Source organism: Nansenia antarctica, assembly GCF_963989245.1.
Source record: "Nansenia antarctica genome assembly, chromosome: 8".
In the NCBI taxonomy this organism is placed as follows: domain Eukaryota; kingdom Metazoa; phylum Chordata; class Actinopteri; order Argentiniformes; family Microstomatidae; genus Nansenia; species Nansenia antarctica.
In genome coordinates, this window is record NC_137678.1 from 35,399,919 (window position 1) to 35,427,077 (window position 27,159).

General features: G+C 45.2%; 1 protein-coding gene across 1 annotated transcript; it reads right to left on the minus strand.

Annotated features, from left to right (window-relative positions):
- Window positions 1–1,314: 1,314 nt before the first annotated feature.
- Window positions 1,315–26,202, minus strand: LOC308164155 (FYVE, RhoGEF and PH domain-containing protein 4-like; the record flags this gene model as incomplete). The annotated part of the gene is made up of 18 exons (XM_080538300.1): window positions 1,315–1,524; window positions 1,720–1,857; window positions 2,196–2,342; window positions 2,749–2,874; window positions 2,948–3,025; window positions 3,124–3,154; window positions 3,397–3,569; window positions 3,679–3,825; window positions 5,835–5,893; window positions 8,452–8,590; window positions 8,755–8,911; window positions 9,104–9,249; window positions 9,494–9,583; window positions 9,695–9,891; window positions 10,530–10,678; window positions 10,942–10,964; window positions 11,512–11,612; window positions 26,085–26,202. 18 exons carry the CDS (start codon window positions 26,200–26,202, stop codon window positions 1,315–1,317), a joined length of 2,229 nt encoding a protein of 742 aa, XP_080394426.1.
- Between the last annotated feature and the right edge of the window lie 957 nt (window positions 26,203–27,159).

The following is a 27,159-nucleotide window of genomic DNA, read 5'->3' on the forward strand; positions in this document are numbered from 1 at the left end:
TCCCCAAAGCCCTACTTTTAAACAGGGCCTCAAGGGGGGGCAAAGGGCAGCTAATCACCCTCTCCGCCGAGCGTATCACCCGCTGCAGCTTGGCCTTATCCTTGGCCGCTGCAGCGGGGAACCAGATGATGATGGCGGAGGTGACGATGGACTCAATGATGGCCGTGTAGAAGTTCACCAGCGTGGTCTTTGGAAGGTGGAATTTCCTGAGCTGCCTCAGGAAAAACAGTCTCTTCTGGGCCTTTTTTGTGAATGCGTCGATGTTGGGCCCCCACTTCAAGTCCCGAGAGACTGTCACCCCAAGAAGCGGCATGACTCCACGGTGGTGACTGGAGTGCCTCCCAGTATGATTGGGGAGGGAGGGGGTGGGTTCCTCCTGAAGTCCACTATCAGCTCCACTGTCTTAAGAGCATTCAGCTCTAGGTTGTTCCGGGTGCACCAGGAGACCACCAAGTCAATCTCGCTCCTGTAAGCAGATTCATCCCCCCTGGAGATAAGCCCTACCAGGGTGGTATCGTCCAGACCTTTCCATCCAGACCTTTCCATCCGTGTCACATATATACAGTGCGCGCACACACACACACACACACACACACACACCTTATAGTAGACATGTACCTCTGTCATGGTCCAATCAAAAAGTAATGTTGACCAATTAGTTATCACGTTATCCAGTCTAATCAAACCACACGTCAACAAACGATTTTGTCTCCTATCAGCATGTTCACGTGTGAGTCTGATGGTGGACGACTGACAGTCAGAGTAATGGACAAAAATCCATCTCATTCGCCTACAAAAATATCTGCTTAAGACTGCAAAACTATTTCCCAATGTTTTCCACGACAGTTGGGGTAAAATCATGAATCCAGGCTACATTGTCAAAATGTTAAAACAGCTTCATTTAATTTTCACAAGGCAAATCATTCCAAACACAAACTATACAGTACACAGATTCAATCAAATTGTACCTTGATTGTTACACACGAATAACAGAAATATAGTATGTCCGATATATACACAATACAATATTGTTGGTACTATGACCACACACACTTCATATCCCACATATTAGTTTGTGTATCTGTGCTGAGGATGTTTTCCAACACTCTTAGGGAAAGAGGAAGTTCTGGAGGGGTTAAAGCAAGAGTGCAGACCAGAAGCCTGATGACTCAGCCACACACACACACACACTCAGCCACACACACACACTCAGCCACACACACACACTCACACACTCACACACTCACACACTCACACACTCCTTCTTTTGTTCCGTTGATGACACCCCCGTTGCCGTTGGTGACACTCCCATCGCTAGGCAGCGTCTTCTGGCATCTCTTCGTTGAGGGCAGCCTGTAACACGGAGATCCAGCGCTGGTTGAGCTCCTCACTCTCACAGGAGAAGGTGTGGACAGACTTGGACTGGTAGAGACGGAAACCTGGCCAGGTCTGGAGGTCCCGCTGCCGGGGGGCGTCCTCCACACTGTATCCCAGGAGGGAGACACTAGACTGGGCCTTCATATCCTGGGGAAGGGTGGGGTGGAGGGTTCAATGTAGGGTAAGGTTGGCGGGTGAGAGGATTGTGGGATTAGTTGCTGGACTTCAAGCTAGAGTACAGACTTGGCAAACAGTGTCAGACATCAGGTGCATGTGTGTGTGTGTGTGTGTGTGTGTGTGTGTGTGCGTGCGTGCGTGTGTGTGCGTGTGCGTAGTGCGTACCAGAGGAGCAGCATACAGGTAGAGCACCTGTGGTTCTGTCTGGGGGATGACACCCCACAATCTCTGGCAGGTCCTGGGGTTCTCACCGTACTGCAGGAAGCCACACATCGCACTCACACTGAACTGGGCCGCCTCGATCTAGAGGGGGGACACAAGGGAAGAGGGCTCTTAACAAACAAAAGTGGTCCCCCATTAAACTGAACTGAAGGGATGAGATGCAAGATATGTCAGCGGTTGGATTCGAACTAGGAACATTGGGGTTACGTGATATGGGCTTAGTGTGCTGCGCCACTAGGCACCCCAATAGGCTACAATTTGAGTGAGAAGTGTAAATGATCTGTGAAATGGCTAGCAGCTAGGAAGCTGTAAGATCTTCTGGACCATTGTGAAAGCTAACCTAGGCTCCCAGTTAACAAAGTTGAATGCCTAACACAGCCCTCTAGTGTTGATAACTTTAAGCAGTTACTCCGTTTTACCTCTAGAATACCCATCTTCTTGCCATCTGCTCCCTCCTCTTGGTCCCGACCATTGATGATGGAGAAACAGTCTTTGCATACTTTGTTCATCTTGTTGGCGTCGTACTCCAGAGCTGCCTTGTGGTCTGAACACCTCCAGCAGACCACCTGATAGGAACAGGAGCAACAAGTTACACACAGGACTGTTGTGCTCAGTCAGAGGGAAGTCTCATCTGTTCAGCTGTTGAAGCTTATTCAAATACCTTGAAAATATTTTCGTATTATTTAGGATACTCCTCACGTAGGCAAAGCCAGACAGATTTATTTATAGAGTACAAATTCATACAAATTAATGTAAACTCATTGCTTTACAAAACATGCAATAAAATATATTTTATATTATAATCCGTCATCATATACAACTCTATAAATTAAAAGCAGAATAAAAGAAGCCGAACATAGCTGAAGAAGGCAAATGTGAAACACGTTCATTTGACCACTGTTGACCAAGTTTGCATTCAAATAAACACTACAAACGAGTGTCGGTTCCTTTCTTTCTATTGTCCTCACTCACATAGCCACAGGCTCGACAGTGGTGTCTCCTCCGGATGAGGGGGTTGAAGGGTTCTTGGCAGCTCATACACGTGGTCACCTCATTGTCCCTGATCCAACGAGGGGCTTGCCTGCCCAGCTCTTCTGTCTACACACACACATTTACACAGAGTGGAGGAGACCATTTTGCTTTATGGAAATGGAAAGAGACTTACCGATACCTCCAGCTCTACTTCTTTAGAGGCTGACTTAAATGTCTCATTCTTCTGCTGGAAAACATCAATGGCCGCCTGGAACACCTGAGAATGCAAAGTACAGTTTGTCAGAAAGTGTGTAGGATTGATTTAGTAATGCATAGTCCTATGGGTTTCGGTATATCATAATAAAACATTGGTACCTTTATCCAGTCTTCTTTGTCTTGTTCTGATCTGAAAATAATAACAACAACAAACATTTCCCAATCGGTTAAAATGTGGGATTAGTACATCGATGTATTAGCCATTGTAATTAACGATGTATTAGCCATAGTAATTAATTATGTATTAGCCATTGATTCTTGAACAATATAACATATAAATGCCTTGCTGACTTCAACTCTCTTATCTGATCAGAACCCAATATATAAACCTGTTTACAATTGAGTTACACAACCCCCCCGCATCACACACACCTGGCCTGTAGCTCCAGGATCCTCTCCTTGCCGGACACCTGGAAGGTGTGGGGGTGGTCCTCATTGGTCGTGCTCACCACCGTCATGCCGTCCATGCCTACACGTGTGCGCACCGTGAAACGCTGCCCCACCAGGCTGAAGCGGGGAGTGCAGCACAGCAGCATGTTGTTGAACTGGAGATGATGAAAGCAGAGCAAAACCACAGATTATTACAGGCCTAGTCAATGCGTTGACTATCTATAATATATGGATAAAGAACTACAGTTAAGTATATAGACTGACCAGGAACAGGTATCTCTCCATGGCCGAGGTGTTCCTGGCTGCCAGTTTGAGGATCCGACCCTCCTTGATGAACTCATTAGAGGGGTTGACCACCTCCTCATCCTCCCCCAGCATCTCATAGATCTCCAACAGCTTCTTCAGGTTCTCCTATAGAATACAATAACTTTATTTTTTTCCTGTAAGAAAAGTGGAGTGGTAACCTACAAGAAGTGTCAGCACCAACCCACACGACCTGTCGCCATTAAAGGGCCAAGAAAACAGTAATAAACAAACAAATATAACAAGATAGTAGACTTGGCTATTAGATATACACTAGCGTTCAAAAGTTTGGGGTCACTTAGAAATGTCCTTATTTTTAAAAGAAAAGCACAGTTTTTTTCAATGAAGATAATATTAAATTAATCAGAAATACACTCTATACATTGTTAATGTGGAAAATGACTATTCTAGCTGCAAACATCTGGTTTTTAATGTAATATCTACATAGGTGTGTAGAGGCCCATTTCCAGCAACCGTCACTCCAGTGTTCGAATGGTACATTGTGTTTGAAAGTAAAAAAATGGATGATTAGAAAAACCTTGAAAACCCTTGTGCAATTACATAAGCATAGCTGAAAACGGTTTTGCTGGTTAGAGAAGCTATACAAATGGCCTTCCTTTGAGCTAGTTGAGTATCTGGAGCATCACATTTGTGGGTTCGTAAAACGCCAGTGTCAACGTCTACAGTGAAGAGGCGACTCCGGGATGCTGGCCTTCTAGGCAGAGTGGCAAAGAAAAACCCATACTGAGACTGGCCAATAAAAGGAAAAGATTAATATGGGCAAAAGAACACAGACATAGGAAGATTGGAAAAAAATGTTATGGACAGACAAATCGAAGTTTGAGGTGTTTTGATCACACAGATGAACATTTGTGAGACGCAGAACAAGTGAAAGGATGCTGGAAGAGTGCCTGACGCCATCTGTCAAGCATGGTGGAGGTAATGTGATGGTCTGGGGCTGCTTTGGTGCTGGTAATGTGGGAGATTTGTACATGGTAAAAGGGATTTTGAATAAGGAAGGCTATCACAACATTTTGCAACGCCATGCCATACCCTGTGGACAGCACATGATTGGAGCCAATTTCCTCCTACAACAGGACAATGACCCAAAGCACACCTCCAAATTATGCAAGAACTATTTAGGGAAGAAGCAGGCAGCTGGTATTCTGTCTGTAATGGAGTGGCCAGCGGAGTCACCAGATCTCAACCCCATTGAGCTGTTGTGGGAACAGCTTGACCGTATGGTACACAAGAAGTGCCCATCAAGCCAATCCAACTTGTGGGAGGTGCTTCAGGAAGCGTGGGGTGAAGTTTCTTCAGATTACCTCAACAAATGAACCGCTAGATGCCAAAGGTCTGCAATGCTGTAATTGCTGCAATTGGAGCATTCTTTGACGAAAGCAAAGTTTGAAGGACAAAATTATTATTTCAAATAAAAATCATTATTTCTATCCATGTCAATGTCTAGACTATATGTGTGGTGGCCTGGGAAAACCCTTCACATGGTGGCATTTTGACATTTTCATTTTTTATATTTCCATAAATTAGAAGTTCTCAGCTATTCATAACTGGTTGAATGACTGAGATAGCCCTTTATTTTAAAAAGTTATGAGCATTTTAATGTATCATGTCAAAAAAAGTGAAAGGTGAGAAATGCTGCCCCCATGCTGCCCCCGACCCCTTTCTCCTCCGGGTCGGGGGAGGAGCCTATGCAGATCGGCCGGTCTCGTTTGTCTGCTTGTGATGCGGTGTTAGTCTGCTCGCCTCGTCGGTAAAGTATAAGTACTTTCTCTTTTGTTTTCTTAAAATGTTTATTCACCATAATGTAGTATGGAGTTCAAAGTACTAGAATACCACATAATATCAAAATCGCCGAAATAGGACATTTCCATCTATTTTTGCTCTTTGCCACAAACGAACGCCAGCGACATCCGACGGGTTTTCCCAGGCCACCACACATATTTTCTATTCATTTTTCATGGAAAACACGAAATTGTCTGGGTGACCCCAAACTTATGAACTGTAGTGTAAATCAATACTAGGTATTCGACAACAGCACAGGTTGCAGCAAGTGTTGTTTAACATTGTAACGCTTTATCCTACAATACAGTACGTACCTCTTTGCGGATGGCACTGTTCGAGTGTATGGCTGCCATGGAGATGATCTGCAAGGATTCTGGAGACACAGAGTGTGATGAGAACTGTCGTTAATGGACTACTAGAACTTCATGGGCTGGTTTCCAGACACAGACTATAGCCCCCGCACAGGACTAGTATTATCTGACGTCTGTAATTTAGAAATTCCCCCCCGACGTCTGTGTTTTGTGTGGTGCATTTGAACGGGATAAGCAAAGTCTGTGTTTTACTGGAATTTATGGACATTCCCCCATTATGATGGTATGGCTCTGTGTAACATCCGCTTCATGAACAACAATTGCAACAGGCATTGGTTAGGTCTCGAACACGCAGCAAAAAAAAGGGGCAGAGAAAACAAACTGGGCCGACCTGAACCATACCGTGTGTGGGCTCAGATATGTTCCATTCACATTATCCTCTACAGCACTGTTTCAGCCACTACGGTGGACGGGGAACCAGGGCCCAGTTGTTCAACACTTTTAATCTGGATCAGAATGATGAGCAAAGAAAGAATCGTGATCATTCTGATCCAGATTAAAAATATTTGAAGAACTGGGCCCAGGACAGCCCAATACAGCTCAGCTCGGCTGTGTAGTAGTGTGAATCAGGACTAAAGCCTGGTACACACAAAGATAATCTGGACGATTTTGGGCCGATTTTCCCCCTTCCGACCAAGGACAGCAAACGCCCGATTATCGGATGGCTCTAAAGATTATCCTACAAGATTATCCTGTGGTGCGAGGTGTGTTAAGAGCCCATTTCTCCCGACAATCTGCTCGGAAAATGGTCGGGGCCGAAAATCGTAAATATTAAACGTGTTCAATATTTACGACCAAAAATCCTTACGTGTGTGGGCAACTCCCGACAACTCCCGAGCAGGGTTGCCAGATGGGCTAGTTTTTTTGGTGGAATTAGCGGTTTTAGACTGTGTTTAGGCTGGAAAGTGTCAATGCCATCTGGCAACCCTGCTCCCGAGTCGATTGTGACGTGCATAGAATGTAGCCAATCAAGAAGCGAGCTGACTTCTTTTCGTTCTTCGGCACTTTATTTGCCCTGTCGCACATGGCTGCCTCGTACAGGTCAGTCAGGGTACTACGTTAGATCACGCGACATTTCTGGCTTGGGGAACGAGACTCTAGACCAGGGGTCCCCAAACTTTTTTCTGTGAGGGCCACATCATTTTTCCTTTCTGTGATGGGGGGCCTGGGTCGGTCTCTAACATAAAATAATATGGAACGGAGTGAAATGGAGGCGGTTGCGCAAAGCAATTGCGCGCAGGAGAGCACTGGTGGATGCAAACAAAGTCTAAACAGTTGAATTTGGATGGAATTTATACCTATAGTGATATGTCAATGAAATATAATCAGTTTTACAGTCTGATACATGAGGGAGGACCCTCATCATACACGGGGGGACCCATGAAGCAGGGCTGTCTGGGGGTCCTTAAACGAGCATCAAACACTTAATTTCTACCATTCTGGTGAATTGATATGCACCAATTTGTGACCTTTCTGCATCAATTTATGGTGGAAATGTCATTATTTATGTAAAGGAAAACACAATATTCAGCCACCAGATGATCAAAATATAATGTAATATAATGCAATATAAGGCTCTCAGGCATTCTGTACTTTCAAATATGTATTCTCCTTGAGCAGTCAACATCAACTATCAGCTATTTCGCTAGCAAAAACGAAAGCTAACTTATTTGTGAAACAGCGCCCCCGCCACCACGTCGGCGCAGTGCCGCTATTGCAGTTAGAAATGACAGAAACGCTTGTAGAAAATACGACCGTCAGAGTTTTGTTGAGAGCTGAAGGCGGCTAAAATATGACGGAGGCAGCCGCCTCATAATTCTCTATGCAGGAAAAACCCTGCTTGACACAGATCATGAACAAATTATTTTGTTTTCTCCTGCAGCTGGGCATCTACATTATCTATCCCCCATTGTTTCAATTCATCTGGTGCCGCGGGACACACCTCCTCCGCGATCACATTCATACATTTATTGACAAACTTCTTTGCATTTAACAATAATAATCACTTGTGCACTGTTGGTTAAAAACCCTGCATTCTGAATCAACTTTTCTCTTTACCAACCGTTTGGCCATTTTTCATCTCTCTGAATTTTCGTTCTAGCTCGCGTGCACCTGCTATAGATCCGCATTCTGTGGGCGGGTGAAACTAACTAATAATGTTATTAATGAAAATAGTTTATAACTAAGGGAAATTTTAATTTGAAAGCCAACCTTTAATATCAAATACAGATATGATATGATTAAAACATATATTTAAAGTTTAATTTTCAAAATATGTTTCTGGCATTGTTGAGAGTGTGTGGGGGCGACGTTGTTCAAAGGGCCGGTCCAAGTGTGGGGGTGGGCCGTGTTCGGCCCGCGGGCCGTAGTTTGGGGACCCCTGCTCTAGACTGTCGTAACGACAGATCTTTATGTATGCGGTGTGCTGTATTGGGAATATCGGCGCACACCACACACAATACGATCAAGGCTGTTCAATCCATGCATTTTTATCTTCATGTGTGGGGTCTCTCTCAGAGAAAAAAATCTGTTATATGTGTACCAGGCTTTAGTCACTCACTCTCTGCATGGCCGCGGTCCGTGTCATCCTCTGGTAGTCTCCGTAGGTAGTCCCTGAGCAGCATCTCGTAGCGAGGAACTCTCTGTACCGGCTCCAACATGTGATGCTGCAGGGTCAGGCTGCCACACATCTCCTGACTCTGACGGACAACAACACACCATGCATTTAAAAACAAAATACAGCATTTAAACCAGGCGCGCGAACACACGCACACACACACACACACACACGCGCACACACGCGCACACACACACACCGCACACACACACGCACACCTTAGTCCAGCATTTAAACCGACCCTACCTGTATGTCCTGTATGACGTTCCTGAACGGGACAGACCTCTCAGTCCAGTGTCTGAGCAGCTCCATCGCGTTGTCGAAGTTCCTCACGTACTCAGCGTACATCCTCAGGAAGGGTGCGTGCTGCTGCATCACGTCACCCAGCTGCGGGGTCTCTGACCTGCGGGGGGGAGGGACGGGGAAGGGGGCAGGAGGTGAGAACACATGGTTGAAATGCTCCCAGAGTTTCAGAGAGGAACTGTACTGGGTTGGATGCTGCTGCCATCATTCCTTCATGTTACATCAGCAATCCTCGTTAAAGGGAACGGTGCATGTTCAACAGGGCCTAGGGAATGTTTTGCAGGCAACCTACCATTGGTTCATGCGTCTCTCCAGGTCTGGAAGGAGGAACTGGCTGTGGAAGGTGTGGATGCAGGAGACGTTGGAGAAGATGCTCTTCACCACGTCTACAGGGAACGAGCCCTTCCCTGCCTCCTCCGTCAGACGCACACAGAACACCTACACACACACACACACACACACACACACACACACAGCGAGATCAAGACCCTATGGGTAATGCTTGAAATGTAGACATGCCATGTTAAGCATTCAAATTCAAGTGAAGTGAGTTGAAACATGTTTTGAAATATTGCAACTCAAGTCACACAGCATGGGGTCATGCAGACACGCATGCATTAGGATTGACCGTATCAGATAACTGATCTTGGTGCCCCTCTGCCTCTCTGGTGCCCATACCGACCTGGTCCAGCAGGTGTAGGCGTGTGACGTAGGCCCTCTCTGTCTTCAGCAGCTCGTTGGCTATCTTATAGAGCTTCTGCTGCCCGGTTTCCTGCTCCTTCACCTCCTCCTCCTCACTCCCCATGCCCACCTCCCCTCCTCCATCTCCTCTGGTCCCGTTCACCACCGGGGCTGGTGGCTCTTTCCTCTCCGGGTGGGATACAGTCCAGTCTGTGATGTAACGGACTCCATTGGTATCCGGTCCTGTGACAGAGGTGGTTCCAGGGTCCAAACCCCTGGGTTCCTGCTCCTCCTCATCTCCAGATGAAGTCGTCTGTTTGGGGCTGCTGTCAGGTAATCTGAGGTGCTTCAAGGGGCTGAGGGAGAAGAATGGCAGAAGATTTGAGGGGTAGTGATGGCCTAGTGGACAGTGAATCAGTGGACAGAAGGTCATGAGCTCAAATCCCACCGGGGAACACCACCACTAGTGTGCCCCTGAGTAAGGCACTTCGCCCTAAATTACTCCAGGGAGTCGTTTTGGATTAAAGCTAAATGGTAAAAGCAAAATGGTAAAAACGTAATTGAGAGGATTATGATAGGATACATATTCATGATAAACGATAAAGAGCGCTTTGCAAAGGATTTAGGAGATTATTTGTATCTCAGTGATAATTTGAATAAAGTTTCAATGAAAGCCCTGTAGAAAGAGTGTGTGTGTGTGTGTGTGTGTATGTGTGCAGGAGTGAGCTGCAGATCTCTCACTGTGTAGTAAAAAGACGTGTTGGAGAGAGACGTTAAAAAACAAACCTGTTTTCCTCAAAGTGAGTGATAAGGTCACGGAATGTTCCTGTAATCAGCCCCTGTCCCTCCATCTCCATCCTGCTTCCTGGGCTTCTCTCCTGGCTAAGCCCAATCGTTGACACCTTCACTGGGCTGCAAATCTCCGATAGTGCCCCCCCTTTCACTTGGGTCTGGGCCCCCGCAGGTCCCACCTTGGCAGGACTACGCATCCCTATTCCTCCCATCTCAGGGCTATGAGTCTGGGGTCCCCCCCTCACTGGACTGGGGGTCCCTGTAGGTCCCCCCCTCACTGGACTGGCAGTCCCTGTAGGTCGTCCCCTCACTGGACTGGCAGTCCCTGTAGGTCGTCCCCTCACTGGACTGGGGGTCCCTGTAGGTTGTCCCCTCACTGGACTCTGGAGGTGGGCTGGTTTAGGAGGTACTGGAAACCCGGAAGGAAGGATCTCAAAAGTGTTTCCTTGATTCCTCACGTCCTCAGCTCCCTCTCAAAACACATTGAAGAAGGTCTGAGCGGAGGAACCCTGGACTCCCTCCTCCAATGTGTTTTGCGACGGAGTCAAAGATAGACGACACAAGGAATCAGGGAAAGACTTTTGAGATGTAGCCGTTGTGTGAGGGATTAACCCTACAGTTACATGCATCTGGCAGCAACAATAGAGCGTAACCCACAGTTTGGCAGCCATGCGCAGACCCTATACCACATAATTATAACCACTAGAGGGCACACTCCCTTAAATGAACTGTGATTGTCATGTAGTAAACTTTCCTCACTTCTGTGAGAGTGGGTGTTAATCAAGAATTGGTGATTGACTGCCACCTGCTGGGCTGTTGAGTGTAGCATCCACTCAGCTCTAGTGTCTTAGGTCAGTAATTTATAGGCACCAGTAGATGATATCATGCACCTGAAAGTCATTTACAATCTATTCATAAACCTATTGAATAAAACCATAATATGAATCCAATTGGCTGACACCTTCTCAACTCAAAGGTTGAATGTGAAAGATAGCATGCGCATAGTCTTTGCACCTCTACCGTATATACATACATAGCTCATAACGGTATATACCTCTAAACTACCGTACTTGCCATACAGTACTCATCACTTGTCATGAACATGATTGTCATGTTTTTATATCAGTATTTGCACTTCTGGTTAGATGCTAAACTGCATTTCGTTGTCTGGTACTTGTACTCTACAATGACAATAAAGTTGAATCTAATCTAATCTAAGCCCTGTACCTTGTGGTGGTTTGAGAGCAGACTTCCTGGGTGGGCTTTCCCTCTTGGGCTCTTCTCTATTTCTGTGGATTCTCCCTCCGTCGCCGTCTGGTCCACAGTAACTGTAAGAGCCACAGACACAGCTGCTCAACACTGGAAGAGAAAGGGAAAGACAACGTTTGCCTGGATGAAATGTAAAAGAACTTTGAACCTGTGTGAGAATGTGAGGGAGGGAATTTATGTATAACCAGAGAAGAGCGGTTTCTCCCAGTCATTGAACGGTTCCTCCTTTTCACTTCTCCCTTTCCTCCACCCTGTACCTCCAACCAGTGGTGTAGTTGGGGAACAAATCAAGTAAACTTTACCCTCCCTTTTATTTTGTGTGTGTTAGAAGATTTTTTAGTTTAGATTAAATCTGTTTGTCATTGAAAAGTACACTTTTTTTTCTGCTCTTGGCACAGGGTCAGCCATAGTCAGCACCCCTGGAGCAATTAGGGGTTAAATACCTTGCTCAAGGGCACAACCCTCCAGTCACCAGCTCACATGAGCCGGGGATTGAAACAGGGCCGGGGATTGAAGCCTGAGCTGGGGATTGAAACAGTGACCTTGCGATTGCTAGCCGGCCTCTCTAACCTCTAGGCTACCTGCCGTGTGTGTGTGTGTGTGTGTGTGTGCGCGCACGTACATATTTTGTGAGTAGTGCACCAACCTTTTCTGCTAGGTAAATGTTATCTGGATAAGGGTTAAACCGCCTATTCAATCCATGGTGTTCACTGGGGTTTTTATTTTTTCTTCTTAATTCTTTTTATTGATTTTTTAGACATACACGTTAGACATTACGCGTTACTTATGGGGTGGTCGGGTGAGCTGGTTCATATCAGGCATGTATAGCGGCATGTAGGCAGCATTACATGAAAAAATAAATAAGTAAATATACATACATATATATATATCTATACGGTAGCAAAGACATAGAAAACGGAGAGCCACATCGTGGCTCCATCAGCTCCTATACAGCCTAGTATGCCCCTAGATGTTTCCCACCCACAGTTCATCATTGATAAAAATAAATAATACGTAATACCCCTAAAAGAAATTAAATTAACACAAAACAAAAGCATAACCCCAAACGAACCATAACATAAAATTAAAATCATAATAGAACAATAAGGATAAGGAGGAGGGGGGGGAGGCATCTAGTCATCATCTGGTTGAATGGTGATCTTACTCAGGTGGTCGGCGAAAGGCTTCCAAGTCATGTCGAAGGTTGTATTGGACTTTCTAAGTGAAAATCTATTTTTTTCTAGTTTGATGTGGTTCAGGATCTCTTTGAGTCAGCTATTATGTGAGGGGGGAGGGTGTGCTTCCATTTAAATAGAATAAGTATTCTTGCCAGCAGAGTTGTAAAGGCAAGGACGCGTCTCTTTGTAAGCGAAAAAATGGGTGTTGTAGGCGGTGGGATACCAATTCCAAATAGGGCTGTGAGAGGTTCAGGTTCGAGGTTCCTGCCAAAAACTGTCCCGAGTGTGTCAAATACCTGGCGCCAGAAGTCTGTCAATTTCGGACAAGACCAAAACATGTGGGTGTGGTTAGCAGGTGATTGTTTGCATCTGTTACAAGTGTCGCTGGTGTCTGGATATATTTTTTGCCAGTTGAGCATTCGTAAAAGTCTGTAAAAATTCCGTCCTTGGAGAGATCTTTGACACTAGCTAAGCCTTTGTCACGCCAAATACGAAAGGTGGGGTCAAAAGAAGAGGGTGGGAATAAGTGATTTTCATAGATTGGGGCCAGGGTGGACGGTTTATCCATTCCGTAATATTTACGGAATTGTAGCCAGATCTTAGTCGAGTTGGTGACAACTGGGTTTTGGGAGATATCGTGAATTTTAAGAGGAAGTTGTGCCGTGAGGAGAGACTGAAGGGAGACCTTTGATGACTGTAGTTCTATCTGGGCCCATGAGGGAGGTGTTTCGGCCCTGTCTTTGAACCAATGACGAAGTTTATCAATATTGCACGCCCAGTAATATTGAATGAAGTTGGGTACGGCTAAACCGCCGGATTTTTTGGGAAGTTGTAGGATAGCTTTCTTAATTCGTGGGGGTTTATTAGCCCATAAGAACGAGGATATCAGCTGATCTAGTTGACGAAAAAGGACTTACTCATAAAGATCGGGATGTGCTGGAACAAGTATAGAAGTTTAGGGAGAATCACCATTTTAACCAGATTAACTCTGCCCGTCAGAGACAGGAAGAGAGAGGACCACGAGTCATGTCGAGCTTAACCTTATCAATGAGAGGACGGAAGTTTTTTGCAAAGAGGTCGTCAAATGAAGTGGTGACGAAAACTCCCATGTATTTAAAACCATCCAGGACAACTCTAAATGAGAAGGAGGACCGGGGTAATTTCTTAGCTGATTTGTTGATGGGGAGGAGCTCGCTTTTATTGAAATTTAGCTTGTAGCCGGAATATCTGCCGAATTGTATTAAGATGTCTTTGACGACTGGGAGGGATGACACAGGGTTGGAAACATATAATAGCAAGTCATCCGCGTATAATGACAGCTTGTGAGTAGTGCCCATCCTGGTGATGCCTTCAACTCTCTCCTCCCCCCGGAGCCAAATGGCCAAGGGTTCGATGGCCAGAGCAAATAGGAGAGGGGAGAGGGGGCATCCCTGTCTGGTGCCACGGTGGAGAGCAAAGGGAGGCGACCTCACACCGATGGTGAGAACACAAGCCATGGGAAATTTACTACAGCCTAATCCAAGCAATGAAGTCGGAGCTAAAGCCAAACCTATCCATAACATAGAACAGGTATTCCCATTCAACCCTGTCAAATGCTTTTTCAGCATCTAGGGATATTATTACCTCAGGGACGATTGGGCTGGGGGAGCTAATTATGTTGAGCAGCCACCTGGTGTTAAAAGAGGAATTCCTCCCAACCATGAAACCAGTCTGGTCCAATGAAATTAAGGTTGGTAGGGCTTGTTGTAGTCACGAAGCTAAGACCTTAGCCAGGATCTTTTGGTCCACATTGAGGAGGGAGATAGGCCTAAAATTGCCACAGTCAAGAGGGTCTTTGTCTTTCTTCAATATGAGACATATAGTGGCTTCAGATAAAGTTGGGGGCAGTCGACCATTAACAAAGGATTCGTTGTAAACTAGCTAATATAAGAGCGGGGAGATTAGATGTGAATATGACTTGTAAAATTCTACAATGTAACCGTCCGGGCCTGGGGATTTGCCGTTCTGTAGCTGTTTAATTGCCTCCTGTACCTCAGCAGTCGAAATTGATATTCCTAGTTCATTAGCCACATTAGCGCTAACCTTGGGAAACATCATCAGTTCCAGAGGGTTATGGTCTCTCCAGGCCTCAGGTGAGTATTCAGAGGAATAAAGGTCAGAGTAAAAGTTTAGGAAGACTTCGTTCACTGCTTTTGGGTCAGAGACAATAGTCCCCTCTGGTGACTTTATCCTGGGGATCACTCTAGACTCTAGAGAGAGCTGCAGATCTGGCCTGATGGGCGAGGAGTTTGCCAGCCTTCTCACCCATTTCAAAATAACGTTGTTTTGATTTCAGCAATTGTCTTTCGATTTTAGCTGTTGATAAAAGATCAAACTCTGCCTGAAGCTTAAGGCGTTGGCTATAAAGTATAGGAGTGGGGGAGATAGCGTACTGCGTGTCGACCCTTTGGAGTTCATCTGAAATCCCTACCATGCTGGCTGTATCTGCCTTCCTCATATGTGACGCAAGAGAAATAGCCTGTCCCCTCAAATAGGCCTTGCACACCTCCCACAGGGTGCCTTTCGTAATGCCGGGGGTAGCATTTATCTGGAAAAAGTTAGTGATCTCTTCCGAAAAGAACGTTCTGAAACGTGTATTGGTTAATAAAAGAGGAGAGAGTCTCCACAGTCTGGATGGGAGGTTATGGTTAGGGAAATGTATGTCGATTGAAGTGGGGGCATGATCTGAGATCACAATGCTGTGGTACGTACTGGAGTCAGTCCAATGTAAAATTCTATTGTCGACGAGAAAGAAATCAATTCGAGTATGAGCGATGTACGTGGGAAAAAAATGAAAAGGCTTTGGTGGATGGGTGGGAGGACCTCCAGGGGTCAGTTAGGCCAAGCCTATCTGTAAATGATCCCAGCGCCATGGCAGATTTAGACAGAGTGGAGGGCTTAGATGACTTGTCAAGATGGGGATCTCGGATAAGAGATAAGCCTCCCAAAATCGGATAATGGCTATCTATATCGGGGAGGGAAGAAAAAAGGTGAGCGATAAATCTGTCATCGTCCCAGACGGGGGCGTACAGGCTTACTAAAATCACTGGGATATCGAAAAATCTACCTGACACGGCCACAAATCTTCCATTAGGATCTACAGTTTGAGGGTTCAAATTACACGTTTTTGCCAATTATGATGGCCGTCCCTCTTGCCCTAGCGGAGAATTTGGAATGAAATACATAACTCATCCAGGGTCTTTTAATAAGTGAGACCTCCGAGGATGTGAGATGGGTTTCCTGGAGAAAATAAACATCCCCTCTGAGCTGTTGTAGGTGTGCTAACACCTTACCCCTTTTAGTGACTCCATTGACTCCCCTTACATTCCATGAGACAAACCTGCAGCCCTGACTCTGAGGTGTTATAGCGCTACACATTACTCACCCACTGTTGTAATGGTGTGTACCTGATGATGATGTGTCGATGCCGAGGGCGGAAGGGGGAGGAGGGGGTGCTAGCATAACTAGCGGGGGAGAAAAACAAATAAATAAAAACAAAAACAAAGCAAGTTATACAAAAACATAAATAAACACAAAAACCCACCCTGTTACTAATCCCAAAATCCTTATCAAGCTTCCTGTTTTTTTTCCATACTCACGACTCCCTTTCGGCCGCGGTTCCCATGATGAACTATGTAACCCTTGAACACGCAGACAGTAATAAATGAATGAAATAAAAACAAAAGAAAACTCCATAAATATCTGTCTGAAAGTATAGCTTGGGCAGAAAACTTCTGATAAACTCAGACAAGCCATAACAAATAATGGTAATAACAAAAATAGAGAAATGTTATTATATAATATACATCTTTCAGGAGAGTATACTTTTTGGTTTAGAAAAAAAATTATAAAATAATAATTATAATAATAATGAAAATAAGATTATATGTATATACATACTGTATGTGTGGTGGCCTGGGAAAACCCGTCGGATGTCGCTGGCGTTCGTTTGTGGCAAAGAGCAGAAATAGATGGAAATGTCCTATTTCGGCGATTTTGATATTATGTGGTATTCTAGTACTTTGAACTCCATACTACATTATGGTGAATAAACATTTTAAGAAAACAAAAGAGAAAGTACTTATTTTTATGTTTTTGTGGTGGGTAGTTTGCTAGCGAAACAACGTCACGTTGAACGTGTCTCATTCTCAGTTAAGCAACGCACGCACACATGAGAGAAAGGAGAGACGATACTTCCACCTGTGTTATTGCCAGTTTACTGATGCTCACAATATAAGCATAAAGTAATAAAATCTTAACTAGAAGACACACAAATGGATCTGTCCCTCGCATACCGACGAGGCGAGCAGACTAACACTGCATCACAAGCAGACAAACGAGACCGGCCGATCTGCATAGGCTCCTCCCCCGACCCGGAGGAGAAAGGGGTCGGGGGCAGCATGGGGGCAGCATTTCTCACCTTTCACTTTTTTTGACATGATACATTAAAATGCTCATAACTTTTTAAAATAAAGGGCTATCTCAGTCATTCAACCAGTTATGAATAGCTGAGAACTTCTAATTTATGGAAATATAAAAAATGTAAATGTCAAAATGCCACCATGTGAAGGGTTTTCCCAGGCCGCCACACATATATGTAAACAGGTTCAGTGCAGAAATATATTATGACGCATTGCTTCTATCTATCGGAAAAGTAGACGATAAAGCTGCAAAAATAAAGAGTTAGTGCGGCAGGGCAGTGTTCAGAGACAATCCTGTTGCCTGTGAGGCGTTTATAGGAGATGATGGGAATAATCAAGTCCTTCCCCCGCCACCGGGGCACAGGGGGTGCTGTGGTCTCCGCATACATAGAAAATGGCGGCGCCCTGAGTAATGTTTGTCGCTAACCAAGTTGCATAACTAAACACTGTTGCATCGCATCGATTACTTTCAATCCGATTATTACACAATGTTAACCAAAAGTATAAAAGTATGAAAAATATAAACCAAGAAAGCAGGCCCATTTAGGGACCAAGAAGTTCGCTAGCTGTAGACTGTAATATCAGTCAGGCCCATGGTGATACGGTTAGGCTAGGCGAACTAGACAGTAACACCACAAATAAACAGCCCTATTAAGTCCAGATAAGGTGATATAAAAACAATTAAGGGAGATCCCAGTGGACAAAAAAACGTATAATAAAACATTAACTGAGGTATCGGGTCTAGATAACTGGACATTGTCCCAATAACAACACAATTATCGGCTATTCAGGGCATTGTGAGGCCTAGGGTTGCCACCTTTCAGTCAGAGAAATAAGGGACACCCCTCGCAGTAGGGGCCCCGCTCCTCAGGACCACGACCACCACGGGCCCAAGGGCGGGGTGGGGGCGCCAGTGCTAGTAAATCACAAGTTAAACATCGTTTCAATAAAGCCTTAAGGGCTGCCAAGTTTCACCAAAAGTTTGGAGTGAGATTTTTTGGCGGTGGAGCGACCCAAAACTGTGCACATTTGGCAGCGGCGGCCCCTCTCTCCCACACAATTATTTGTGCTAGTTTCCTGCAATTTTACATGTTGTTCATAATAAACCAGCACAAGAAATAAAAATAATTGTAACATTTGATAAAACAAGACAAATTCAGACAATAGATCATATTTATGTAAGTCTTAATAAACAAATACAGTAGCCTACAAAGTCTAAAAGAAAATTGGGCCCCATCAACATGACTCAGCCCCTTGGTCAGCAGCAGAAAGACCCTTGGTCATCATCTTATATACAGTGCATTGCTCGTAGATGGCTATCATGTTATACAGGACATACCAGGGTTTTTCCCGGGTGATCTTTTTTTTGAGGGACCCCCAATTGTTGTATTTGTATTGTACATTGTATATAATAATAATAATAACAACAATGTTATATTATGTTACAGTAGAGAAACAAAAAACAGTTACCAAAACTGTAAAGTTGCAAAGTAGGCCTATCATCTCACCCAAATTAAGTGAATATTAAGTGAATTTTAGAAACGGTATGCCATAGTGTCTTTGAGATAAAGGATACAATCCGTTTTCACACTCGTGTTGAATAACAGAAGATTAATGGAGCGGGGAAAACATGAGTGTGAGGACGGAGAATGATGAGCAAAGTCCCATCATGGATATTTCACTGCCAATCTCTCCTCCATCACCCCGAAAAAGAGAACAGAGGATGAAACAACTTAAAAGTAAGTAAGAAAGTACCAGGCTACCAGATACGTATTCATAGCTTTCAGTCACGTGGTTTCTTCCCTAGCAACCACCAACCTGACGGGCAAAAAGTATCATAGCAACATCGCTCAACATGGCTGCCTACTATTTAGACCACCTCACTCATGAAGAACTATCAAGATACACGACGGTGATAGGAGTGGAGGATTGACACCATTCAAATAGTGTTGGATTCCCTGTCTTCTACTCTATCCGGACACGTTGGAATTATTTTCCTAACCCCCGGAGAATCAAAGTTATTGACCTGCAAAGGGTGCCTCCTTGACCGGCTTTTCCCGTGAATAACACCGGTTATGGAGGTGGTACAAACATAAGACTATTATTGCTAAATTCACCATCAGTATACGGTCATTTTGAGCCCTTAACCACCGCGCTGACACCCCGAGAAGATATACTTTTAATATGAAACTCGATCAACCGGGCGTTCACCGGCTGCTGGACGAAACTCCCAACTCCCGCTGTCAGCGAGGCGAGGGAATATTTATATCCGGGAATTCGCTCCTTGCTGTGTCCACGGTGATAGGAGTGGAGGATCGACTCCATTCAAATAGTGTTGGATTCCCTGTCTTCTACTCTATCCGGACACGTTGGAATTATTTTCCTAACCCACGGGAAATCAAAGTTATTAACCCGCAAAAAGTGGGTTTTGCCCGTGGGTTTTGCCCGCAAAAAGTGCCTTTTGCCCGTCAGGTGGGCGTTTCCACTATGCTGTGACGTCACATGAAAGCTATGAATACATGCACATATTTTGCTACCAGGGTTGCCAGACGGAATTGACCATTTCCAGCCCAACCAGTCTAAAAGCTGCCGAATCCACCCGTCCAGTGTGATCAAAAGTAGCCCAATCTGGCAACACTGCTTGCTAAGTTCTGAGACTTACGTGCAGCTCGAGTGAACACAGGTTCTTCCAGCAGCGCGCGCCTCCCGCTTCGATTGCAGACTCAAGTTAACGCGCGTGCTGAAAGATGCCACGAAACTCGTGTCCGGTAGCTTTATTTAAAGGAATTTCTAAAATAAAAGACTTGGCAGCTCTGTATGATATATTGGAGGAATCACGCAATGCGGGTGGATTGAAAATACGGAACAAACAGCGTTCCGTATTGGTTCAAAACCTTTTCTGCTAGGTAAATGTTATCTGGATAAGGGTTAAACCGCCTATTCAATCCATGGTGTTCACTGGGGTTTTTCACCACTACATCCCTGCCTCTAACCCTAGCACAGCTCTAACTATGGGACACTGCTTGACCCCAACCCCTGTCCTTACATCGCTGCAGTGAGCACATTTCATGTCCCACATTAGTCTGTGATACGTATATCTGTGCTGAGGAAAGTCTGTTTTCCAATGCTCTTAGGGAAAGAGGAAGTTCTGGAGGGGTTAAAGCAAGAGTGCAGACAACAAGCTTGATGACTCGGCATAAGAACACACACACACACACACACACACACACACACACACACAGAAAGTGTTTCCTGAGTGAAAAGAAGTGATGAAACAGTTCAGTTTGTAAACAGACCACTCAGAGAGATGCATTCAAGAGAGAAAGAGAACTGGGTGCCATCTGTTGGGAATTTGTATTAACATAACTAGAAGTCATAAATCATGTACTATGTGCTCATTTAAATAATATGTGACTGAGGTCAGTTTAGAACAATAGGAAGGTCTCGCAATAAGCCAAAAGAGAGTTTCTGTTTTTGAGCGACATGAAGAAAAGCTCCTGACTAAAAGAACGTTTTATGATTCAAACCGCCTGTAAATTACTTATTTTTACCTATGTGCTAACAACCATTTTATACCTGCTGTTATGATATTCTATTTTTCTGTACTGATTTTATACTTTCATAACTAATGATTAATGATAAGTCTATTCTTCTATACTATATTTTAACTTGTTAATCGAATCCTAAGTCATAGGACTGTGTAACTTCAACAGTTATGTTTTCACGAGCTATTCTGATAAATGACACACTGACCTAGTCATGAGGGAATGGGTTTGAAGATCAAATAACTGGCCAATTAGTGCTTTAGAACGCACGTAGAATTAACTGTATAAAAATGTCTGTTCATCCTAAAAATATAACTGTGTGCATATGTTTACTGATTTCTTAAAGCTTACTGTTTTCTTAATACTTAACAGAATGTGTGTGTGTCTAACGTTGCGCAAGACTAGGCTGCTCAGTGCTCACACAGGTGGATCACCATGACTAACGGCCGGGAGGCCAGAATGAATGAATGAATGAATGAATGAATGGTCTTTATTGTCATTGCTACAGTACAGGTACCAAACAACGACATTTAGGAGGGGTGGGTCCCCTGGTGTTAGGAAAGAAAAAAAACTTTAAAAAAACACTTTAAAAAAAACACAAGAAGGGAAGGAGCTGGTTTACATAAATAAAGGCTATGTACACTATCCACTATACTAGATAGACGACTAGGGTTGTCATATTGCACATAGTGTTATTGCACATTTATTTAAAGTGTCGCAGTTTGCAGGCTTGAAATGTACATATTTGTGCCTCAGCACTACACCTGATTTTTTCAGTCCAGCAGCTGCCATCAATCCGTCCAGACTGTCCAGGGCCCAGAACCTAGGTCTTTGCTGTGTTCAGGGCCTGGACGGCCCTGGGGTAGAAGCTGTTCTTCAGTCTGTTTGTCCTTGCGGCCATGGTCCTGAACCGCCTTTTCGAGGGCAGCCGGGTAAAGTGTTCGTACCCAGGGTGGGTTGGGTCCCTGGAGATCTTGGAGGCCTTCCTGAGACAGCGTGTGTTGTACAGCTCTTCCAGAGAGGGGAGGGGGGCGCCGGTGATCTTCTGGGCTGTTCTCAGCTCTCAGCAGCCTCACCCTCACAGAACATGAAGTGAGACGCGTGCTGAAGGCGGTGGACCCCAGGAAAGCCTCGGGGCCGGATGGCGTCCTGGGACGGGTGCTGAGGGACTGCGCCGACCAGCTGGCCGGGGTTGTCCCTGTCCCAGGCCACCATCCCACCCTGCCTGAAAACCTCAACTATCATCCCAGTCCCGAAGAACAGCACGGTGAGCTGCCTAAACGACTACCGCCCGGTGGCACTCACACCAATCATCATGAAGTGCTTCGAGAAACTAGTCCGGGCCCACATACTCACTCGCCTCCCGCCCAACCTGGATCCATACCAGTTCGCCTACAGAGCCCACAGGTCCACAGAGGACGCCATCGCGACGACTCTCCACGCCACTCTATCCCACCTGGAGAGGGGAAACAGCTACGCGAGACTGCTCTTTGTGGACTTCAGCTCCGCCTTCAACACCATCCTTCCAGACAGGCTAGTGACCAAACTACTAGACCTGGGTCTATCACACTCTATATGTGCATGGATCAAGGACTTCCTGACCGACCGCCCCCAGAGGGTGCGGGTGGGCCCCCACACCTCCACAGCCCTCAGACTCAGCACTGGGTCCCCCCAGGGCTGCGTGCTAAGCCCCATCCTCTACAACCTCTACACCTACGACTTCACCCCCGTCCACCCCAGCAACTCCATCGTAAAGTTTGCAGACGACACCACCGTGGTGGGATGCATCTCGGGGGGGGGACGAGGCGGCGTACAGGGATGAGGTAGAGCAACTGAGCAAGCTGTGCAAGGTTAACAACCTGCTGCTGAACAAGTCAAAGACTGTTCTCCCCTCCTGTTTTCCCTCTACACCAACTGCTGTACCTCCAGCCACCAGTCGGTCAAGCTCCTCAAGTTCGCGGACGATACCACCCTGGTAGGGCTCATCTCCAGGGGGGATGAATCTGCTTACAGGAGCGAGATTGACTTGGTGGTCTCCTGGTGCACCCGGAACAACCTAGAGCTAAATGCTCTTAAGACAGTGGAGCTGATAGTGGACTTCAGGAGGAACCCACCCCCTCCCTCTCCAATCATACTGGGAGGCACTCCAGTCACCACAGTGGAGTCATGCCTCTTCCTTGGGGTGACAGTCTCTCGGGACTTGAAGTGGGGGCCCCACATCGACGCCCTCACAAAAAAGGCCCAGAAGAGACTGTTTTTCCTGAGGCAGCTCAGGAAATTCCACCTTCCTAAGACCACGCTGGTGAACTTCTACACGGCCATCATTGAGTCCATCGTCACCTCCGCCATCATCATCTGGTTCCCCGCTGCAGCGGCCAAGGACAAGGCCAAGCTGCAGCGGGTGATACGCTCGGCGGAGAGGGTGATTGGCTGCCCTTTGCCCCCCCTTGAGGCCCTGTTTAAAAGTAGGGCTTTGGGGAGGGCCAGGAAGATCATGGCTGACCCCGCACACCCAGGACACGGTCTCTTCGCCCCGCTCCCCTCAGGCAGGAGGGTGCGGTCCATAAATACTGTGAAGGTCCGACATACAAACAGCTTTTTCCCCACAGCCATCCGGCTCCTAAATGCCGCTGCCCCCCCCCCCCCCCCCCCCCCTGACCTGACCCCTATCTATCTACCCTCCCTCCACCCCCACCCAGAGAGCTTTGCACTGTCTGGATATGAACACTTGAACACTTGATCTCTGCACTTTATATTTATATTAATTATGACTCTTGCACTTTGATGTTGGTTTGCACTGTCTTGTCCTGTCTTGCACCTGTCCTGCTGTAAACCGTGCTCCATGGTACCAAACCAAATTCCTAACATGTTTACATGTCATGGCAATAAAAGTCTTCTGATTCTGATTCTGAAAGACCCAGGAAATCATCGTAGACTTCAGGAGGAAAAAGTCCGAGATCCAGCCCCTGCTCATCGACGGAGAGAGCGTGGAGAGAGTCTCAACCCTCCGATTCCTGGGGGTGCACATGCAGGATGACCTGACCTGGAAGGACAACACAAAAGCCACCATCAAGAAGGCACAACAGCGGCTATACATCCTGAGAGTCCTCAGGAAGGAACACAGCAAGCAGGAGATACTGGTGACCTTCTACCGCGGCGCAGTGGAGAGCATCCTCACCTACGGCATCTGCAACTGGTTCTCCAGCTGCACAACCGCGGAGAGAAATGCGCTACAGAGAGTCGTGAGAACAGCCCAGAAGAAGAAGATAACAGTACACTCACACAGAGAGGAGTTGAAGGCCACATAACTAACTAAAACACTTGCTACAAATCAAATGGTCACAGCTGCAACAGATTTTATGCTGACAATTAAAAAACTACCAGATAGCAGGAGGAGGGACAGCCCAGCCCCAAATGTTAAATAAAATGTATAAAGTACTATGTACCAAGGCGAAAGGGGGTTCTTGTTTGGTGAAGCTTCTGCAGTTAACCTATTGACGGCTAGCTGATACTGGCCTGCGGAGGTGAAACTAGATGGGACCACTTTTCCATGGAAATGAACTATTATTGCTTGCTGATGTGCTTGAATAAATATTCTCTTAATGAACAGTTCAGTAGTGGTGCCTAATATTTGATTGGATCATTTTATCTTAAGAAGTTATATCAAGGACGTCTCGTTGAGATTAAACGAACTCGCTTGTAAGTGACGACTCAATTAAATCAATTCTGGAGAAGTTGATCGCCTTACACATCACAATATCAACGTGCCCAGGACTAAGGTGAAAAGATGCTCCCTCCCAAATTAACTTGTCCTGTGTCAGAGAGTAGCCATTCACCTTCAAAGGATGTTCATCACTGGGCATATCTCATTATAGGGAAATAAATATCCATAGCAATCCGCTTGTTAAGTCGTGACGTGTTTCCGGGTCCAACGTTGGCTGAGGCGCTGTCTTCGAAATGCCGAAATAATAATAATAATAAATTATATTTATATAGCGCTTTTCCGAGGCTCAAATACCCTGACAATATGGGGAAAACGGGAAAGTGCCGTGTCCCTTGTTGTATGAATAGATCCGAGTCTAAAAAACGATTTGTCATTCTACCGCTGTAGTTCACAGGTACTCTGGTGCGGGGAATTTCTGGTTTGGACTCGGAAATGGCTAAACGTCACTTTTGACGTCAGACTTAACAAGCGGATTAAGTCTCAACAGTGACTTTGCACATTGCATATTCTGACTGGAGCACCCACTGCCCCCTGCTGGCTGAATAGGGTAATGACATCAACACAAGCACATTATCACTTCACTTCCTATACAAACTAAAGACAATGAATGAATGAATGGTCTTTATTGTCATTGCTATAGTACAGGTACCAAACAACGAAATTTGGGAGGGGTGGCTCCCCTGGTGCTAGGAAAGAGAAAAAAAAACTAAAAAAAACAAGAAGGGAAAGGAGCTAGTTTACATAAATAAAGGCTATGTACACTATCCACTATACTATACTGTACAGATAAAACGACTAGGGTTGTCATATTGCACATTCATTTAAAGTGTCGCAGTTTGCAGGCTTGAAATGTACACATTTGTGCCTCAGCACTACACCTGATTTTTTCAATCCAGCAGCTGCCATCAATCCATCAATAATACCAATGCTGTACCATAGGAGTAAATGGGGTAGGAATTCACTGCAATACACAGCGCCAGTCAGTTCTGCTCAGCCCATGCCTTCGTAGGGCAACACAAACACTTATTGTTAGGGCTGCAGCACTGGGATAACAACACTCAGGCAAAGTCCAGTCAGGGGAATTAGATTTCAGTCCAGTAATCTCACAAGCAGTTTGTGTGTGTATGAGCTTGTTGCCATGAACATAACCAAAACAAAAAGTCACTAGCTCCTGATTCACATATAACTCCTACTGTGACATTGACTTTAAATGCACATGAAATTAAGAAAAACTCAAATCTGCTCTAATAGTTTAATGTGTGATGTGTGTCTGTACGATCTAGATATGTAGCTGACTGACACGTATGTACCATGTTATTAATAGTAGATCCATTTAAACAAAACACACAAAAGCATACAGCAGAAAACAGGAAGAGTCGTGCAAACACTTAACCCGTGCATTAAATTAGATTTCATCCACAGTATGATTGATTGGGTATTGTAATCGCCCTTCCTCAAGTAAAAACACTGTTTAGATAGATATCCAGAGAGAAGGTAAATGCTAGTGTCATCCTCCAATTGTTGTTAAACATCTTAACTCGAGATTACATGATGCGCTATTATCAACAGAGGCGACTTTGTGTATATTCACAAGGTGCCAAAAATGTTCAATCTCCACACTCACCTGCGTATTGGTGTTCACACTCCTGCGGTCCTCTCGGCTTTCTCCTCACCGCCGCCCGTCTGAACTCCTCCGTGTCGCGTGTAATCTCCACGCTGCCCCTCTTAACCAGGTCAAACATAGTAACAATGTGATTTAACCTTTAGTTATAAGACTCTTCGCGTGACTACGAATTAGGAAATAAGTGCCTTCGATGTTCTATCTGGCAAGTTGCCGTTGAAGTTTCCAGGGTATCACCTGCAATTTAAAAGGCAGTATTAAAAAATTCCAATGCTACAAAAAATGCTGTCGCTCATTGCCAAACGAATGATTGAATGCCATAAAGACAGCTCCCAATTTATAAGGCAGAAGCCTTCCCCTACAAGCCAATTGGAGCAGGGATGCACCTCGTAAGCTGACGTATACAACACACATTTTCTTAAGGTTTTGGCAGGGTATTCATGAGCATACGCATTTCTGTTATTTTATTATTGTGAAAAAATAATTGGTCACTCTAAACCTTATATTAACCATTATTTAGCTAATAGACAATGTATCCGCTTGTTAAGTCGTGACGTATTTCCGGTGCCAACGTTGGCTGAGGCGCTGTCTTCGAGATGCCGAAATAATAATAATAATTAATTATATTTATATAGCGCTTTTCCGAGGCTCAAATACCCTGACAATATGGAGAAAACGGTAAAGTGCTGTGTCCCTTGTTGTATGAATAGATCCGAGTCTAAAAAACGATTAAACTGTCATTCTACCGCTGTAGTTCACAGGTACTCCGGTGCGGAGAATTTCTGATTTGGACTCGGAAATGGCTAAACGTCACTTTTGACGTCAGACTTAACAAGCGGATAGGCTAGAAAAAAAGACTGACGTCAGAGCAGAGAGTATCAGCAGTCCCCCATTAATAAGGGGCAATTTATTCAAATGTTGAAAGGCAGGCTTTACATGGTATAATATTAAATAAAAATGATTTGAAAGATCCAATAACATTTATTATATTGCTATCCGATGGTTTGTTGTCTTTGTGATTACATTTATTGTCCCGCATTTATTAGTTGAGACATCCAACAGTAGAGAGTCGGAATTG